Source organism: Hibiscus syriacus, unplaced genomic scaffold, assembly GCF_006381635.1.
Source record: "Hibiscus syriacus cultivar Baekdansim isolate YM2019G1 unplaced genomic scaffold, ASM638163v2 tig00111503_pilon, whole genome shotgun sequence".
Classification (NCBI taxonomy): Eukaryota; Viridiplantae; Streptophyta; class Magnoliopsida; order Malvales; family Malvaceae; genus Hibiscus; species Hibiscus syriacus.
Window position 1 is genome coordinate 316,623 of NW_024063106.1, and position 20,246 is coordinate 336,868.

Genomic DNA, 20,246 nt, shown 5'->3' on the forward strand with positions numbered 1-20,246 from the left:
TGGATACCATAGCAGACGTTATATAGTGGTAGTGGTGCCATCCGAAACTGTTATTGTCAAAAATGGAGATGTGAAGATCACACTGCTATGTCGAAAATAGCAATGTTTCACCAAGCTTTAAGCATCCTGATTATGGAGATTATAGAACTCGGTCACGTGTTATAATCGAGCTTTTTTCTAAACACGAACCAAAAATCTATACTATTGCTTGGATTGCAAGTCTCTCGTCAACCATATTTAACATGAGTAATTGTATAACTACATGTTATACATGTTTATTCATCTAAGGGAAGGGAGTGGAAAGACAAATCTTATAATACAGATTAGTTTTTATTTCTTGGAGACATAGGCATAGTATTGTGCCATGGGAACAACAAAAGCAATCACCAACAAACCTCCAACTACGAGACTGAACTGTCCTCGTTTCTCTTCGGTCTCTTCCCTAGACTTAAAATTCGACTCCCGCTTGTTGTCCTTAAACGTCGGGCCACCGGGATCTGGAAGTCCATCAATAGCAGCGACTAGCCTTTTGGCACTGCTGTAAATTGCTTCATTGTACTTTTCTTCCGTAGCCAAAACTGCAATAGCAAAGAACAGTCCTATATGATTAAAGTTGCAGTAAACGAAGTGAAATTAAAAGGATTATTTGTGTAGATGAAACTTCAATTTTCACTATGAGCTATACTATCTGATTAAGTCGAATGAAAACCAATTATCTATCTTCGTATTGGCATCCAGAACTCGAAAGATGCCGTCCTTGGAGAAGAGAGAAAGGCCTAAAATGTATTTTGAAACAATGGAACCGAAGGAGAGTACTTGCCGGAGAACTGCACAATGAATATATATCAGGAACTCATATTGAGGAGCTGTAGAAGACGACTAAGAGCTTATTCGGATGGTCTTGTTCGTGTTGATCGCATAACTTATCAGTTGTTCTAAGAAAAATGATTCCAACAAGTTCGACCAGCATGATAAAGTAGTTCTACAGGGTTTGACCATAAGATTTTCAAGTTTCAACTTCAGAAATATTTACCAGGAAGGTTCTCGGTTACAGTAGCGTCGAGAATATTTTCTCCGACAGCTTCGATGAATGCAGGTCCACCAGTGACCGCCCCTTCTTTTTGGCTCGTCACAAGCACGACGATCCCTTTATTGCTACCCTCTTCAAGTGTAGGATACCATTTCTCCAGAACTTGATCAGCATACTCAAAAGCATCAGCTTTGCTCTGCAATCAAATTCTTATCAATCTTCAGTTCTAAATTATTCCTTCAATTTTCTTCTCCAATCAATCATGGTTCTCAATCTTTGAATCTGTTCCACAAGCTAAAGTAATTTTATGTTCTTAATGTTCAATATGAAACTCAAAGAAAAAGAAGAGGAAATCAAGGTTAAAATTAAGGTAAACTACACATTTAATTCTTAAACTATTACTTTTATTACGTTTTGGTACCTACATAAGATAATATTACATCATCGCGAAAAAATAAAAAATATCAAATAAACAGTTCTGTTAAATTTTTAACATTAGATAATCAAATTAAAACATAAACTAAACATTATGGCTTTAAAAAATAAAATTTGAGTATAAAAATGGAATAAAAATAATAATTTAAATAGTTTACCCTAAAATTTAAATTAGATTTGCAGACAACTTTCATTTGGTTCTATTTTCCTTGATTTTCCAAGTGACCAAACAGAAAGTTAATGACTAAAGCCTCTACCATTTCTTCAAACTGCAAATTCATAAAATTCTGCCAAATGATAATAAGCCAACAATTATACAAGTAAATTCATGAAACAAGATCTTACAGTGAGCTTTCTAACAGTAACAAAATTAATGTGAAAATTCTTCCTCGACTCCAAATCAGACAAAAGCCGCTTCAGATCAGATTTCGTGACCCGACTAAGCACATTAGCATCATCGACTACATAAGATTCCTTCGGTGGCCCCTCGTTTATCACATCAAACTCCGACGCCATTGCATTTCCGGTGAGTAAAACTGGAGAAAAATTGAGTGCCAATGAAATAGCTAGAGCTGCAAGTCCCTGCTGTGCATGAACAAAACCAGTTTCTGGGTTCTTCAAAGCATGGTTTTACTGATCTTGGTTGATGTGAAGGTAACAAAAGGTTTTGGGATTCAAGATGAATGAACGGAGTGAGAAGAAAGAACTGTTTCCATTGTTTAAACTGGCTCACCAGCTAGTGGATAGCAGAGAAATGAGAACTTTTTTCAGAGAATTTAAAAGAAAGGAGAGATTTTTTTTCATTACAGTTTCAAATTGTTTCTGGTTCAGTTTAGCTTAGAGTGTTTGAGTGGTTTGGATTTTGTCTGGTTTTGGATTTGGTTGGCTCTCATCCATATAGATAAACAAAGGGTATCTTTGTAACTTCGTGTTAGATTTAATATTTGGGTAAACTGTGCATTTAATACTCAAACTATCAATTTTAATCTATTTTAGTACCTAAACTTTAATTTTTTAAAAACCATACCTAACGTTTAGTTTTCATTTCACTTTAGTAACTTACCATTAAAAACTTAACCCGTTTAGTACATGAACTATTTCAAAATTTTTTTCCAAAATTTAAAGATAAATTTTGAACAGGGGTAATAAATGAAACAAAAACCAAAGTTTTTAACGGCGGAGTACTAAAATGAAACAAAAATTAAACTTTAGGTATAGTTTTAAAAAAATTAAAAGTTTAAGTAATAAAATAGACCAAAACTGATAATTTACGTACTAAAAGTACAATTTACCCTTAATTTTTTAAAAATAAATTAATAAAAATCGAGAACAATTATAAGTCCAAGGATTTTTTTATTAATATGGGGTAAGTACAAGATAATATCTGTTCAAAGATAACTCTCAATCTTTTGACATTGAACGCTTACATACTTAGTGTTCGAATCCGGGTCCTCAAAGAATATCAACATTTCCTTTATCATAAGGTCACTTGGTTCGTAAATAATATAAATTGTCACATTTGTTTGAGTAAAATTTTCTTTTCTCTATTAATGTTTTGAAAATAATAATTTGACGTTATAGATTTAAAACAAATCAATCACTAGTCAATAATTCGTTGTTGGGATAATAAAATACTAATATAGTGTGTTAAGTCAACTGACACGACACCATTTCTTCACATAAAAAATTATTTTGACTGATTGTTTGACTCTCCTCTTGTTGAAAGTCAGTTTCTCGTCGAGAATTGTGTCTCTATTTCTCTCTATATTTTTGACAAAATAGTTTTCAACGACAAACTAACTTTCAACAAAAGGAGGATCAAATAATCAATTAAAATAGTTGTTTCATGTGATCAAACAATGTCATGTAAGTCTATTTAATGTCCACATCAACATTTCATTATCTCAGTAAAGACAATTAACGACGAGTGATCGATTTATTATAAATCGATAATGTCGGTGATTGAATCATTACTTTTAAAACATCAGAATGGAAAAATAAACTTACTCATACATCAATGATCATTATGTAGTTTACCCAATTATTTTATCCCTAAATAATAATACTTTTAATCACACGAAAATGACTACAATACCCTATGTAAGCATTAAAGTAGTAAATGTCACATTATCTAGTTGTCTCTATTAACAGCCATGAACTCCATCTTCCCTCTGCCATGGCCTTTCTCCTCTCCTTGTCCCCAAACCCTCCCCAAAACCCTAAACTATCCTCTCTAAACCCCCCATTTCCCACCACTCCCATTAAAACCCTCAATACCAAGAGACAGTTCATCATCAACACTTCATTTTGCTTCGTTCTTTTGGCCCAACAAAACCCAATCCCACATTCTTTGGCTGAAGCTTCTGCACCTTCGAAACCGGCTTTGAACATTGCAAACACCAAGTCTTGGCTCCAGTTTTACGGCGATGGTTTTGCCATTAGGGTTCCTCCTGAATTTGAGGACATCATGGAGCCCGAGGTACATTTTTTGCCCCCCTTTCAATTGGTTTTGCCATTAGTTTTTATGCATTATATGGATTTAAATTGTGGCTCGGGCGCGTTTTCGGTTTGCCTTGTGTTTATCGCGATTGCGGGGGGTGCGATTGCGGCAATAGCGGGTATCATTGATGTGCAATAATGGTTTCGGATGGTATCTATATCGTTATATAATGACTACTATTCCTAACACTATTTAAATCCATGATGCATTCTGGCTGAACCCATGGCTTTGTTTCGTGTGATTATATTGCTGATTATATTGCAAAAAAGGAAATTATTCAACACTCATGGACTGAATGTGTTTGTTGTTTCTGGAAATTAATATTGGTACTAAATTATGATGAATAAAGATTTTCGAGTTTTGTTGATAAACCGGATGAATTGTTCCATGTTTTTAGGATTTTAATGCCGGAGCGACACTTTACGGGGACAAAGCGAAGCCCCGGACTTTTGCAGCACGATTTGCATCTACTGATGGGTATGAACTATGAACTATAAAGTACTTTTGTACCAACTTCCCTTGTCTTGCCTTTGATTCTTATGTTCATTTATGTTTTCTCTATGATCGTATAGGTCGAGTCTTATGCTTCCTAAGATTAACTTTCGAATGAAGGATTTGATATCTGTGGTGTTTCCCATATGTGCAGATCCGAAGTTTTAAGTGTTGTCGTTCGCCCGACCAATCAACTCAAAATCACCTTCCTAGAGGTATGTGTCTATGAGGTTCACTATCTGAGCAAACTTAGATCCAAGGGCATGTATGAGATGTTGTAATGTTCGGATTTCTATCATTGTTCGCCTATGATTAATGCATACTTAGAACTTTATGTGATCTCTTCTCTTGAACAGGCCCAAGAAATCACTGATTTAGGTTCCATTAAAGATGCAGCTAAAATCTTTGTCCCAGGTTGATTCAGGTTCCTTAGCAAATGATACCGCTATCTTTCTTCTTGTTTTCTGTCATCTTTACTATCGGTCTACTTGATCATATGCAATGGCAGGTGGAGCTACTCTTTACAATGCCCGTACGATTAAGATAAAGGAAGATGAAGGTTTCAAGTAAGTTATTTCGATCATTCCGGGGACTATAATAAGCTATCGGTTATTGATTCAACTAGTTAAAACAATACCACACAGTTGAGGCAATAACTGTAGATTAACTTGAGCAAAACCGAATCAGTGAATCATCTTCTTTCCTGCAAACATTTTTGGCTTCATCTTCTGTTAATGGTACTGTTTCTCGGAATTTTATGTTTAACGAAATGAAAAGAAAAGAGATTCGTCTTCGGGAAATATGCACCTTAGATGACCGATGAGCATCATGCATGTTGCAGTACAGAGTTGCAATAATATAGAAGAAAAGTTATTTATAGATGTTTAATTCATGCTTGATTCATGGCAGGACTTACTATTTCTATGAATTTGAAAGAGATGATCAACACATTGCACTAATGGCTACTGTTAGCAGTGGAAAGGTGTGTTAATCGCTTCTGTTGATTGATCTGTGATTGTTCTTCATTTCGGGGCTAAATTATTTATCAGAGGTCTTGATGCAAAATAAAATCTTATATATTTATCATTCTCGTCTGTATATTGGACCAAACAACACTTGATGCAGGCTATTATTTCCGGAGCAAGTGCTCCGAGTTCCAAGTGGGATGACGACGGAGTAAAGTTGCGTTCCGCAGCAATCTCGTTGACAGCTCTGTAGTCCTTTGCAGAAACAAGTTTTTCGAGTCGGATATTCACTTTGTACAAGAATCAGATTGGTTTAGAGATCATTTATATTGACATTACTGAAGAATTTAGAAAGTTTAGGCTTTGGATTCAAGTCTTGATTTTGTTTGCTGATTTTGTTCAACAATACCATTTTAATTTCGTTTCTTACAGGACTGGTGATGTCCGAAAGTAACATCAATCATGATTCTATTCTGTTATGGAATGTAAAAAAGTGTAACGATAAGAATTTTCAAGAACTTAGGTAATGTTGAGCTCAATCTGACTCTAAAATTCACGAGTTTAAAATTATTAAGCTTGACTAGAATTCGTAATAAAAAATTAAAGCTCGAAATCCGAACATTCTCATACTTAGCTCGGTTTAAGTTCAAACTCGAGCTCGAATCTGAATCTTAAGTACATGAAAATCTTATATTACCGTTTAAAAAATATGTAAATGTTAATATTATTAATAATTTAATTTAAAAAATAAAAAAATAAAAAAATTATTTTTTTTTTTCGAGTTGCTTACGAGTTTTTTGAGTCATGAATCAAGTAATTTACTCTGGCTCATTAAGAACTAGAGTCAAATTCGAATTCTTTTGATTCGAGTGTTATCTGAACTTTGGTTGAATCGAAATCGAGTAGCTTGTGATCCGTCCCGTCTTATTTAGAGCCCTAAAGCTAAAAGTTGAAAAGCTCAATGGCTTACCTAATAAAAACAAAGGTTAAATATACATTTGGTACTTGGACTAAGCACGTTCTTTCAAGTTAGTATATAAAGAAATTTTACTTTGAAATTAATATTTGAAATAGAAACATTCTTGTAAGTTATTACTTTTAATAAATTTTCACAATTTTATGTTATTACTTTATCAAAACTTAACATTTTTAATACAAGTATCAAAACGGTGAAGTAAATTAAAGTTTGAGTATCAACTTGAGAACAAAATTTCTTTAGGTACCAATTTGGAATAAAGTGAGCAGTTTAGGTACCAAAATATATATATAAGCCTAAAATTAATGACAAATTCTTTTATTACTCCATGCGTTATGTTATGGATTTAATCTTTATAGTCTGATTTGATCATTTTCAGTTCCAATACTTTTAAAATTTTAAAATTTTGATTCTGATCAAAAGAGTAACAATTAAGTACACGTTCATGATTTAATTTGGTACACGAATTTAATATTTTTATTCATGTGTTAGGCTTAAATTATGAATTAAGTATTTAGGTAAATTACATATTTAATACTCTACTATTTTTGAGGTTTCGTTTTGATCATTAACTATTTTTTCCAAAATAATACCTAATGTTATGTTTTAATTTCATTTTGGTCACAGTTAAAAAAATAGAACTGCTGACGTGCTAATTTTTTTTATTTTTCAATGATGACATGATATTATCTTATGGTGACATGTCCATATCAACGTTAGTTTTTTAACGACGAGTGACTGAAGGGTAATACTAGGTATGATTTTGAAAAATGTAACCAACCGCCTTGTATCAGCTAACAACCAAACACAGCCTATGGGAGCTTCGATCCCCTCCGTGTGGAGTTAGCTATTAACCTATTCCCCACCCGTGAATTCTTGACATGCTCCCCCAAACTCAAGATTAGCTATGCAGATAAATTGCTTGTCTCAAAGCTTCAGTGGTTTAACATTTGGCTGCAAAAATTGCAGGTTTTTTTTTTTCTGTTCAAGAGAATTGGTGTGACATCCTTGAACACTCAAGATTACTTAGGTGATACAACGATTCCGGTTCATCGTTTTATTGGGACAATCCTTTGATTCTCCGGCACTCACGCTTTTAGTTTCCTAATGCAGCTGTTGGTGCCATATTGTCTGCAACGGATACCGTGTGTATATTGCAGGTATATTTGAAGAAGTTCCAGCTTTCTTTTTGGGCCAAAATATAAGTTTGTTATTGCACTAATGTTCATGAACTGTTTCATGTGTTGAAAAGGTTCTCAATCAAGATGAAACACCCTTTCTTTACAGTGTTATATTCGGGGAAGGAGTAGTGAATGATGCCACTTCGATCGTGCTTTTCAATGCGGTTCAATCGATCGATATGGACAATATCGATGCCTTGATATCCTTGAAACTGTTGGGGACTTTTCTTTACCTCTTCTTCTTCAGTACCTTCCTTGGTATAACAGTAAGTCATGACATTCGGTTTTCTTCGAGTACTGAGATTTTCCAATGAATATGCTTTCAATCTTTTCCAGGCAGGTCTTTTAAGTGATTTATCATAAAAACACTCTACTTTGGAAGGTATTGATACCCTCTTTCAGCCCTTTGTTTGAGAATTTTTTACTAATATTTCTTCTAAACAACTCACCTGCAATGATTCGATTTCCTTTCTGTTCTTAAAATTACAGTCATGGCCTATTTGTCATATATAATGGCCGAGGTACGAAAACGAGAATCTCGTGTTTGTTCGATTTCATCTTCTTCTTCAGTCATGACTTATCATGACGATCTTTGATGATCATGGCTTGTTTTTTTCTTGCAGCTACTGAACCTCAGTGGGATTTTAACAGTTTTCTTCTACACATGGCATAATGTTACCGAAAGCTCGAGGATGACAACAAAGTAAGAACATTCTCTTCTTTTCTTACCCGACGTTTGAAGATGCGTCTTTAATCCTTGTTCTTCGTACCGGTGGACATTTTCAGGTATGCGTTTGCGACAATGTCATTCATTGCAGAAACATGTATATACCTATATGTGGGCATGGATACCTTGGATATTGACAAATGGAAAGCCAGCAATGCAAGGTGTTTTGTCCTTTCTCATGTGTCGTTCGAGCAAGCTGCTGGAATACCTTGTGATTCTAACTTGGATCATATCCTGGATTCAGTGCAGGAACTTTTGTTGCAGTCAGCTTAACAATGTTCGCACTGGTGTTAGTTGGAAGGGCAGCATTTGTGTACCCAGTAACAAACTTCATCAACTGTACCAAAAAACAGGACGGTTTGAATATCAAGTTCCGACAGCAGGTGATAACAGCAACCATCCAAGAATTTAACTGTTGTCAGATGGTTCTAATCTGAACTTTTTCTAAATCTTTGAATCCTCAGTTTGTAATATGGTGGGCAGGCCTCATGAGAGGTGCTGTCTTTTTTGCACCGTCTTATAACCAGGTAATGTTCATATTCCTAGTTTTGGTTTAACAACTTAAAGTTCTTGTTTCTTTGTTGATATCAAGATCAAGAATACTCGAATGCAGTTTTCTTCGAATTCCAAGAATAAAGATACTGATGATTCTGCATTGATAATCACTTGTACCATGATTCTAGTCCTGTTTAGCACAGTGGTAAGCTAATTAGTTCATAACGCCGCAATCTTATTTCTGCAACTTGTTTAACCCGTCATTTCGGGAACGTTTATACTGTGTGTTGCTGTGGAACAGGTGTTTGGTTCGATTACAAAGCCATTGATCGAAGCAGTAGCGCTATTAAGACATGCAAAACCAAATGTTTCAGATGTTACTGATATTTCCAGCTTCGAAGACTTGAGAATTCTGTTGATTGAAAGTGGTGAACCAATTGGCATGGGAGAGGATCAACTGGCTGCTGTGTCCCGTAGAAGTATTACAGTTCATCGCTTGTGGAGGAAATTCAATGACAGATTCATGAGACCGGTCTTCGGTGGAAGAGGGTTTGTTCCATTTGTGCCTGGTTCACCCACTGGTGCAGCTGATGAAACTTCAGGAACCTGAAGAACCATGTCTACCTACGTTGCTTCGACTCCGTATTTTTCTTGAAGTACTAGTGTCCGCCTGTCCGGTGAAATCCTTTCATGGGCATGAAGACATGGCCTTTTAGAGATCATCCAAAAACAAGATAAAACTAAGCATGCCCATTCCGGAGACATACCCATATGATATGTGATATGGACCATATCAGATACTCACACCCGAATCCGAGATCTACATGCATATATATTTTCGATGATGTTATCGAATTTATCTGCTGAAAATCCTGTTAGCCCCTGATGCTTTGTATTGAAGCAATAACCAATAGACAAAGGAAATCAATCAAGAAAAGTAAAGTATTACCCCCAAGCAATATTTCTTGCATCCAAAGTAAAGCATCAATGAAATGAGTTAAATCTTCCCTCTGTTCTCATTGGCTGATCAAATTTATAAAATAACCAAATGCTCTTTTAGAACCATATCCCACAAAAATGAATCAAATCTTTCTCGGCCTTTGCCACAAGCTCTACAATTTCATCACGAAATATCTAGCAACATGTGCCATGAAAAGAGTCACTTTAGGCCAAGGTTCTCATCAGGATTCAACTCATTTACCTTCTCCCGGTTCTGGATCGGCTATATCAAGCTCCATCACTGATCAAGCAATGCTTCCCGTGGCTGATCAAACTCCAGTTGAAGATGCAAGTTTGCAGGCCAAATTAGAGCCAGGACCAATATGTAATCATAGTGAAAGCGGCATTTCTTCTGCAACATCGAATGGGGAGAAAAATGAGGATGAAGCACCAGCAACATCTTCTATTCGACCCGAAGTTCGACCTCCCAGGAAAATGGTTAGCATAAATGATATAGTGGAGGAGATGACTGCAACAGCAAGCAAGAAGAAGAAAAGTAAGAAGAAAAGAACAGAAAAAATGGGGTCGTTCGACCAAGAAATTATAGAAGAACCGAAACCTTTGAAATCGATTCTAAAAGTAGGGTCAAAGATAGATGAGAGCAACAGTCTAGAGTCTAGCTAAAATTAACTGCCTGATTTGTTCTTTGTATATTGTTGGTTAAAGCCTAGGCAGATGGTTCATTAGCTGAACCGATTTGAATGAATTATTGCAGCCTTGATTCTCCATGCCAAATGCAAACAGGGAGAATTCAACACCGTTTGGTTTAATTATATCTTTAAACAAATCCATTCGATCTAACATATAGTTTTTCATCAATGATGATCTTGCTAACATTAGGCTGCTATAAAAGAATTTTATTAAAAAAAATGAAAACGAAAATACATTTGCTAAATCCATCTATATAAATGAACATTCCCATGGGTATCAAAAAATACAAGTTTTGCATTCAAAGAATTAGTATCTACACCTTTTTTTCTATTTTCTATATATATATATATTTTAGAATGGATATCAATTACTTTCAACATCATCTTCCGAGTCTTATTCGTCGAAAAATGACCTCAGATACCAGGTACTATGATCATTCCAATCAGCCTTTTTGCCGGTGATTCGCCATTTCTGGTCTTGTATCATATCCGGAGAGAGTCCCCATTCCAGCATCTCTTCATCTGTATGATTCATCGCCAAGCTATATTCTCCTCCCTGTCCCAACTCCACAATTCGGTACTCACAATTCCCGGGATTATTTAAGCGCTCGAATTGCTCGACCATCCATTTGAACCACTTCATTAGAAACACCCGTGATGCTAGACCGTGCGAGATTATTATGAGATTCAAGTCTTGACAAGGATCTTTGTAAAGCCTATTAAAGTCTATGTCTCTCCAGAGAGATTCAAGAAAACCTGCAAATTTCAATGATTTTTTCTTTGATTTTGCATCAACCGACACTAATTACATTTATATATCAAAACCGACTATTCCGATCCAAGAAAGATTAAATATTAAACCACAGATTTGAGATCTCTTTCCAATATCACTTGAAAAGATTCATATCTAGTTCAATCTTGGGGAAAACAACAATCTGAGCTTATTTCCTATCTTCCATCAGCATTTCTCTATGCGGAGATTTGAAAAATACACATATATCAAAGATATCTATGCTCATTACTTGGTCAAGGAAGCAATAAAACAGATATATAAGCTCATTACCGGAAATGAAATCCATGCTCATTACAGTAGAACCCAATTTTCATCCAAAAAGTTCATATCTTTCAAAGTTGCAAAGCAAGTCATTACCAAATAGTATCAATTCCAATAAGAATCGGATTGATTTCAACAATCTCCTTTAATTATTGTTTTTCATATTGCTTTCAAAACCAATGAATAAACTTTCCAAGTCATTATCTTCAAAGAAAACTGCTTTAATGTCCATGAGCCAGTTCACAAATCACCATTTCTTCATAGAAACTCAATATCCCAAGCAAAATTTACATACAAAATAATGCGAACTTTGTATATAACAAAACTTCACAATGAAGAACAACTTACTTGAAACACGATCAAAAACATCAGCAGCAGATTCACCTTCAGGGAACCTATAAAGGACCTCCCGAACTTTTCCCTCGTCTCCTTTAACCTTCATCCTTTCCTCAACCTGAAAATTCCCAAAGTCCTGTTCTCGAATCCTGCACTCTTCCCTCACCCCGATCACCCTCTTCTTCGAAAACGACTTCCCGATCTCCCGCAGCGTGGATCGGGTGCGCTCGTAAGGGGAAACTTAGAAGTACTCCCGCCAATCGGGCGAGACACATTGCCGGAAATGAGGTCCCGGAGGTGCGAACCGGCGAGGCGGGCTTGGGCACGGCCTTCTTCGGTTAAGGAGATCTTGTAGTCGGGGATTTTGGAGTAGGCCGAGGTGTCTAAGTTGCCTTCCGACTCGCCGTGTCGGACTAGGATTATCCGCTTCGGTAACACATTCTTCTTGGCGGATTGGTGGCTGCTATGATTGTTGTTTTGCATTCTTGACACGGGGAAAAAATGGGTTTTTGTTGAAATTTAGAATGTGGGATGTGTAAATCTCGAGTTTCTGCACTTTGAAAGCTTTGGTTTTTCAATCGTATTTATAAGGGTTAGCTCGGCTGCTTCTTGTATTGAAGTCTAAAAGGTAAAGATGTCTGGGCCTGGGGAAAGATTCCATTTATATTTGTGCTTTAACTATTTGTTTATGTTTTCTATTTTTCTTGAAATATGTTTTACGATATAACTAAATATCTGATTTATTATTAAAAATTTCGTTTTTTAGATTGTTTAATTAAATTCATCTATCTTAATTAATTAACGATTTTTTATGTAAATAAAAACAAGCCCTTGATTTTATTAAAATAATATCTAAAACTATAATATATCTATAATTAATAATATTTTATTAATAAGAAGAAAAAAACCTAACATTGACGTAAGGAAAAGAAAGAAAATTAAGAATTTTTTAAATTTGTTTTATTATATATTTTTATTAAAGTTAAATTCATTAACTAACGAGTTTGTTTTATTATAATCAATTTCTACTTAGGAGAAAGAAGAGATATCAATTAAAAACTTTTAACTATATGTTCTACATATTAGATAATTAACAAATCCTTTTAAAATGGAAAAATATTTTATTAATCAAAGGTGATTACAATATAATATATGTTTTTAGAGATGTTCAACCATATGATAATAAAAATTCACACTTTTATGATCTATTATGCTCGAACCTAAAAGTTTTAAAAAAATAAATTCTTTATTCATTAAAATAATTTAGTTCAGGTCATAAAAGAATTATTTAAATTTTTAATTTTATTATAAAATAATAATTATAGTTAGAAAAATAATATAACTTATTAAATTAATATAATATTTAACCTCTTAACCCTTACATTAATATGGTCATTTCGGGTTCTTTCGACAGGCTTTTGTTCATGGTCCCTCGTTCGTTTTGCATCGTTTTGTTTAGCTTTGTTACTTGGTGTTGTTATTTTGGTGTCTTGGGTAGGATGGTAAATGACTCAAGTCGAGTCCGGGTAATATTGTGTTTTCGATGCAATTTAATTCAAAAATTTACGAGATTAAAATTATCAAATTTAATTCAAAATCAATATAAAATATTAAAATTTAACTCGAGTTTAAAATCACTTAAAATTAAATCAATTTTAGAATTAGACAGAAAGATAATTTAAATTATCTGTCACATCATCATCAATTATTGATTATCACATCAACGTCATTCAATTAACGTGTAATTCTATTAGTCAAAAGATCAAATATATATATTTTTTTCTCAATTTAAAAACCTCATTAAGTGCAAAAAATATCAACGATCATATAACTTTTTTAATAAAAATTTGAGGGCCTCTTGTATAATTAAACCTAAATTTAAAGTTCATAATGCTTTTACCAAAACAAATTATATATGAAAAATGTTTTCCTAAAGTTTCTTTTAGAAATTCCGTCCGCCAACAAGGCTGAGCTCGCCACCGATCTGTTCCAGCCTCGTCTCTCTATTCCTCCTATTCTCTCCGCCTCCTCTCCCTCCTCCTCCAGTCGCCGGTTCAGCCCCGCTCCTGCCTTCAAGTTTCCGACAGACCAGGATATTAAATAAGGTAAATTTTCGGAACCCTAAACTTAACTTGAACATTGATTCCTACTGCATTCATGACAGAGATTTAAGTTTCATGCTCTATGCCTCTGCATCATTCAGTTATATTTGTTGTTATTTTAAATTACACTGCTATTTGCGCCAGCCATCCGCTGCTATTGATGCGAAATTTGTTAACACCGATATTGAAGTCTTTTCCGGTGGTGGACGTTGTCGCCACAGAAAAATAGCGGCCGTGCCACGGCTACGTGCACTGCTATTTGAACCCTAACTTAAGTTGGACATTGATTTCTGATTAATTTATGAGAGAGATTTTGAGTTATCTGCTCTCCGCTCCTGCAGAATGGAAATCGGGAAATTCCATTCTTTTTAGCAATATGGATATGCGAATCAGTAGTTATATTACAATTGATGATGATGTGTGACGTTTCAGGCCGTCAGGGATCCACAGGATGAGCATGGAACCCTATCATTTGGAAAAGGGAAGCACTACCCTTTTGTGCAGCCTCTCCTGTCTTGTGCGCACACATGCACGCTATAGTATAAGTTGGTTTTTTCAGTAATTGAAACGATTGATATGATCAAAATGATAGAGTCCAGTGTTTGTTTTGTCCTTAAATTACTCTCAAACAACCATCACATGATTTGGCTTTCCTCAATAGAAGGTTTCTCTATTACAAGTGCTATTTTTATCCAATATACTTACAGGTTTGAATTGTTTGTATCTGTTTCTTTTATTGACATTTGATCCTAAAATGGCATCATTTGATTTACTTACTAGTGCTATTAGTTCTGCCAATTTTAAGACTTCTTTTTAGTTTTTATTGATTGTTGTGGCTCTTTAGCTTGCTGGACTAAGCTTTAAGAACAGGGGTTGCTAGGAGGTCTAGTGAACATGTAGATTTGAAAGTCTAGATATCATGTTGGTAATTTTCTCTTCTTCTATTATTTGTCTAACTCTAGGCATCATCATGGTTAATTTGTTAGGTCATTTAGAAGATTGATGGAAACAAAAGTGATAGTTATAAAATTATGGGGTCAGATACTGTTTGTCATTGTGTTTCTTATTCATATTTTGTAACAAAATGTGATTAGCCCTCTAAGTCTTTTTCTTCTCGTAAAATTCTTCAATTGTTGAGGTGCACATGGCAGGAATCCAAGGGCTCAAAATAGTGAAAGATTACAGAATTTGCCTTTTGCTTGCAATATTTGAAACCCTAATAATCTTATTGAATTTGTGTAGTGATGGCAACTTCAAGCTTGAAGGAATATCTAAAACGATACGAGACCAAAAATGAAGAAGAGGAACAGAAGAAGAAAAGGAAGAAAAAGAAGAAAATCAAACCCGAATCCTCAGGCATGTTGGTTGTTGATCAAGACCCGATCTGGCAAAAACCTGTTAAGGTTGAAGAAGATGATTCACCTGGTTAGTTCTTAAGTTTTTTTCCCCTTCTTTTTATATTGTAATTATTATTTATTTTCAGTTTAATGAATTTAAAGTTGATAGTTATTGATTATGAACTTTGGTATTTTCCTAGATGAGACGCCCGTAGTAGATGAAGATATCGAAGTGAAAAGAATGAAAAAGCTAGAGCAAATTAGGTTGAGGAGGGGATACAATAGTATTGCTGAAGACGGTAGTGGATGGGTCTCGCTTTCTCCTAACGTGCTAACACAGCGGATCCTAATTCTGATATTTCCCCTCCTCGTAGGCAGCGGACACGAAATGACACTCCTTCTCCAGAACCTGGGTTGAGGCTTTCAAACTCTGATATAGAAGTTTTGTCACCACCAAGGAGAAGTAGGGATGATTTATCACCTTCTTGTAGGAGGGCAGCTAAGACTGATTTACCAGAATCCCAAGTCAAGGCATCTAGGATTGATACTGATTTATCTCCTCTGCGAAAACGGAGGGTTCGGAATGAAACACCATCACCTGAACCTTTAGTAAACAGTGCAGATGGTACTGATTTATCTCCTCCACGGAAACAGAGGGTTCGGAATGATACACAATCATCAGAACCTTTAGTGAACAGAGCAGATGGTACTGATTTATCTCCTCCACGTAAATGGAGGGCTCGGAATGATACACATTCACCAAAACCTTTAATAAACAGAGCAGATGCTGATTTATCACCACCTCGGAAATGGAGGGTGAGAAATGATACACCTTCACCGAAACGGAGGGTGAAGCCTTTGAGAGAAGTACTGATAGTGATATGTCACCGCCAAGGCAAAGGTCAAGACGTCAACATACACCAATCACCCGAGCCTGATATGCCACCACCTAGACAATCTCGTCGTCAAACATCTGAGTTAGTTCATGATTCAGATCTTTCGCCTCCAAGGAAAGTAAGAGGGAATCAGCCGGTCCTGCTTCTTTGAAACAGAAACCAAAAACTGGTTTAATTTCTGGCAATGAGATCGGAGAAGAAATTTCCAAAACAAAGAAGGATGATTGGTTAAGGTACCTATTCTGTTTTTTCCATCTAGATATAGTTCATTTTTAGAAAATAGTTCTGTTAGCATTTTGCATTTTTCATCCTTGCAATGTTATATAAATAGGATAAAATAGGTACTCTGCAATAGATGAGTAGTCTTGAGTTCAATGTAGGCTTCAGTCAATATTCTTTTTAGACAAACTGCAGAAGCTGCTCTTTCTTTGGTTGAAATAATTATTACATGTGACTGCCGTTATGTAGTGATCTGTTGTAGGGACTCTTGGCTTTTCCATGAGGACATTGGTAAAATACCTCTGTTGATGAAATGAGATTCTTCTGTATTTTTCTTTTGCTTTGGATGATAGCATGAAGCAGTGGTTTTAGTTTGGTTGCACATATCTGATTACAAATTCCAAAACATTTAAAACCAACTTTATGTAATTTCCAATTCGATTCTATCATGTGCTTGAATACTTGAGTTTCTGTTTTCTAGTTGAGGGAAGCCCTTGGGTTACATTTATTTTTTTTTTTTCGTTTTAGTTGGTTTAGTTTATGCACTTCATTTAATTTCTTTGGTCTATTTTGTGTCAGGTTTAAGGGGATGGATCCATCTGTAAGCGGACGAGGTGCTGATCCTGTATTTCGTGATAAGATAAAAGGTGAATTACAAGTCATTATTAAGTAATATCTAGTTGAAAACTTATGTACATTTGCATCCGGCTCACACATACCTCGTGAATCCCTGCAGGGGAACGCATATCAAAAGAAGTACCTTAAGTCAAAACGAAAAGGAGGAGAGATAAGCCCAAGGTACATGGAAAAGTTACCCGTAGAGTTCAGAATTGCCTCATTTTTTCCTTCTCGGTTATGATCATTGTAGCCAATTCTAGTGCGGTGTTCGTGGTCAATGTGAACTTTATTGTTTACTTTGTTCTTAGTGAGCAAGAAATTAATGATCTGCTTTTACTGTTCTTTATCAGAAAAGTTGGAATGGGGCAAAGGCTTAGCCCAGAAACGGGAAGCTGACGCTAGGTTGCAAGAATTAGAACTCGAGAAGAATAAACCATTTGCTCGAACCAGGTAAGATAACAGATTCTAAAAAATGTAGAGTTGTAATTCTTGTACTTGTTACTTCATCGTATCATCAAGTTGATTCAGATTATTTTTCCCCTCCTATATTGGTGCATGTTGCAATTTTCATATTTTATGGCTTCAACTTGCAGGGATGACCCAGAGCTCGACAGTATGTTGAAGGATAGACTAAGATGGGGTGATCCTATGGCACATCTGGTCAAGGTAATTAACTACTTGTTCGATGCTAACAAGAATACGGTAGTTTAGTACTAAGTTGACACATGTTTATGAAATATTGTAGAAAAAGCAACCTGAGCCAGTTCTTAAAGACATAGGGGATGCCGAGAAGATGAAGGAATCAGGGTTTATAGTTCCTCAAGATATTCCTCCACATAGTTGGATAGTAAGAAAATTAGATGCCGCACCAAATCGATATGGTATAAGACCAGGAAGACATTGGGACGGAGTTGATCGTAGTAATGGTAAAGTCATTTTTGTTATTGGTATACAAAATGTTTCATCATTATTTAAGTCTTAGTTTGACAAGTGCTAATTGGCTGCTGCTCGGCATCTGTGTAGGTTTTGAGAAGAAAATGTTCACCAAATTGAACGAGAAACGGGCAACGGAAAGGGAAGCATACCTCTGGTCCGTGTCGGACATGTAATCCGAGGCATCCATATTAGCTCTCCGGTTGGTGACAGATCCATAATTGCCTCATTTCGTTCGATTATGATTATTGACTCTTGGGTCTTGACCTTGTGTATCATCATTTCAAATCAATTTTCATATACTTTTGAATGTCAATTTTATAGATTTCGCGCTTCCATGAGCTATGATTTTGACATCTATATTCTTTAGATCTGTTTTAATGTCGATCCACAGAGTAGCTATCAGTTTCTTTCTCTCTTTTTTTCATAAATTGACTGATTACTTAATTGGGTCAATTTATATGAGTTCTTTCTAACTTTCCTGAAACTATGCCTAGGTATGGCATTTTTACCCAAAGGCCATTGGATCTGGATTTTTTTTTTTTTTGAAAATTTGAGTTTGGGTTAGGACGAGTTAGGTTTAGGTAAAATTCGATTCGACCTAATAAAATATTATAGTTTCTTTTATATATTTGAGAACAATTATAACAATTTTAATTAAGATGGGTTTTAGATTTGGTCAGATGGAGTCTCGATCTTCATAAACCTGACTTGGATTGGATGCGAGTGGAGGGCTTAGAATTTAAGTGAGTAAAAATCTGACCTCATCCAATGCAATCTCTAGGTGGCCAGATTCTATTCATCCAATTATGTCTCCCGAAAGGAGGAAATTATGGTAACTTTTAATCCGAAGCTTTTATGTCATAGCAATAGCCTTATTTACCTATATATGTACACATAAAATTGTACCCATGATCACGCTGGAGTTAACTTTCACCACCTATATTCTACTAATTTAGGCAAAAAGATAATAACAAAATAGTTGGGTATTTTTGGCATTCAACATCTTTATTGGAAAATCAAAGGTAAAGATCCACATTTTTTTTAAGAAATCTTTTTTTTTAATTTTCTCAATGCTGAAGTTTGGAGATTCCTCATCTTTGACCTCCAAATTTAGCCGAAAACATCAATCTTCTCCTAAACAAAACACAGACCATTAATCGAGCTCTTGTCTTTCTTCCTTAATTATTCACCTTATTGACACACATGGCTGCCTCCACACATGCATGCTATGATGTCCATTGATACCATGATGTCGATGATAATCCACCATCTCATGACATCTACTGGAACCTTCACCTTTCACTCTAATATTCCACAATTCTTCAACTTTCATCCCTCCTCCCCCTCTTCCTTTTTCATGCAAATCATGTACTTGTTCTTCATGTTCTATCTCTTCATCTTCCTCACAGCAAACATCACTGCTAACAAGATGCAATCTCAACCGTCCATTTTCCCTAACACCATGTAAAATCTCCTACCTATGTATCTTAACCTCGGTTAACTCCAACCTCCCATTTGCCCTTACAGACTTTAGGTAAAACAAGGCTTACCGTTTTGGTTCAATGAATAAGTGGTGGTGGAAACTTCTTATTCCCTTTATCCTCTAATCTCTTCTAGGAATGGCAACGGGTCGGGTTCGGGCGGTTTTGCTCACCCCGTCCCCGACCCCTACCCGATCCCCGACGGGTTTTTTATCGGGGCGCCCCGTCGGGGATTTTTTTGCCCCGTCCCCGAATCCGACCCAAAATATTATACTCAAACCCGAACCCGAACCCAAAAATATTATATATAATAATATAAAATATATAATATTTATAATAATTATATTAAAATATATATATATATTATATATATATATATATATATATAATCGAGGCGGGTCAGGGCGGGATACCTTGCCCCGAACCCGACCTGAAAAATCCCCAAAAAAAATCTCCGAACCCGACCCCGACATGACCCGAACTTGACCGAGTTTCGGGTTTCCCCGTCGGGTTCGGGTCATACCGACATCCCTAATCTCTTCTCTTCAACCATCTTCTTATTTCTCCATCTACCCCTATTTCCTCCTCACAAAACTCATTATATTCCCCACCACCACCATCATCGTGGTCAACCTGTCTTTCTTTACTACTCTCAAACCCTAAACTCTAATACATAAATTCTCTTCTTGCTTCAACCTGTAAATCCACCGATTCTTCAAAGCTCTCTTATCCTTAGGCAGTTTCACCAACTTAAAGGTATTTTCATGCATGGATTGAATTTCATCTTTCATCACTTCAATCCATTGATCTTTGCATT

At 35.6% G+C, this 20,246-nt stretch overlaps 2 protein-coding genes and 3 pseudogenes across 2 annotated transcripts; 3 read left to right on the top strand and 2 right to left on the bottom strand.

Moving 5' to 3' along the window:
• Nucleotides 1–178: 178 nt before the first annotated feature.
• LOC120163933 (UPF0603 protein OsI_019212, chloroplastic) lies at nt 179–2,084 on the bottom strand. Its single transcript, XM_039173738.1, has 3 exons — nt 1,811–2,084; nt 1,034–1,226; nt 179–578 (listed from the first exon to the last, which is right to left on the bottom strand). The coding sequence occupies exons 1-3, from the start codon at nt 1,979–1,981 to the stop codon at nt 331–333; spliced, it is 612 nt and encodes a 203-aa protein (XP_039029669.1). The 5' UTR covers nt 1,982–2,084; the 3' UTR covers nt 179–330.
• A 1,501-nt stretch (nt 2,085–3,585) lies between these two features.
• On the top strand, nt 3,586–5,760 carry LOC120163911. The gene is made up of 7 exons (XM_039173711.1): nt 3,586–3,944; nt 4,363–4,442; nt 4,612–4,672; nt 4,814–4,871; nt 4,966–5,023; nt 5,367–5,439; nt 5,583–5,760. The coding sequence occupies exons 1-7, from the start codon at nt 3,642–3,644 to the stop codon at nt 5,673–5,675; spliced, it is 726 nt and encodes a 241-aa protein (XP_039029642.1). The 5' UTR covers nt 3,586–3,641; the 3' UTR covers nt 5,676–5,760.
• A 1,331-nt stretch (nt 5,761–7,091) lies between these two features.
• On the top strand, nt 7,092–9,543 carry LOC120163945 (annotated as a pseudogene).
• A 1,099-nt stretch (nt 9,544–10,642) lies between these two features.
• LOC120163934 lies at nt 10,643–12,384 on the bottom strand (annotated as a pseudogene).
• A 1,418-nt stretch (nt 12,385–13,802) lies between these two features.
• Nucleotides 13,803–18,264, top strand: LOC120163967 (annotated as a pseudogene).
• Nucleotides 18,265–20,246: the final 1,982 nt, after the last annotated feature.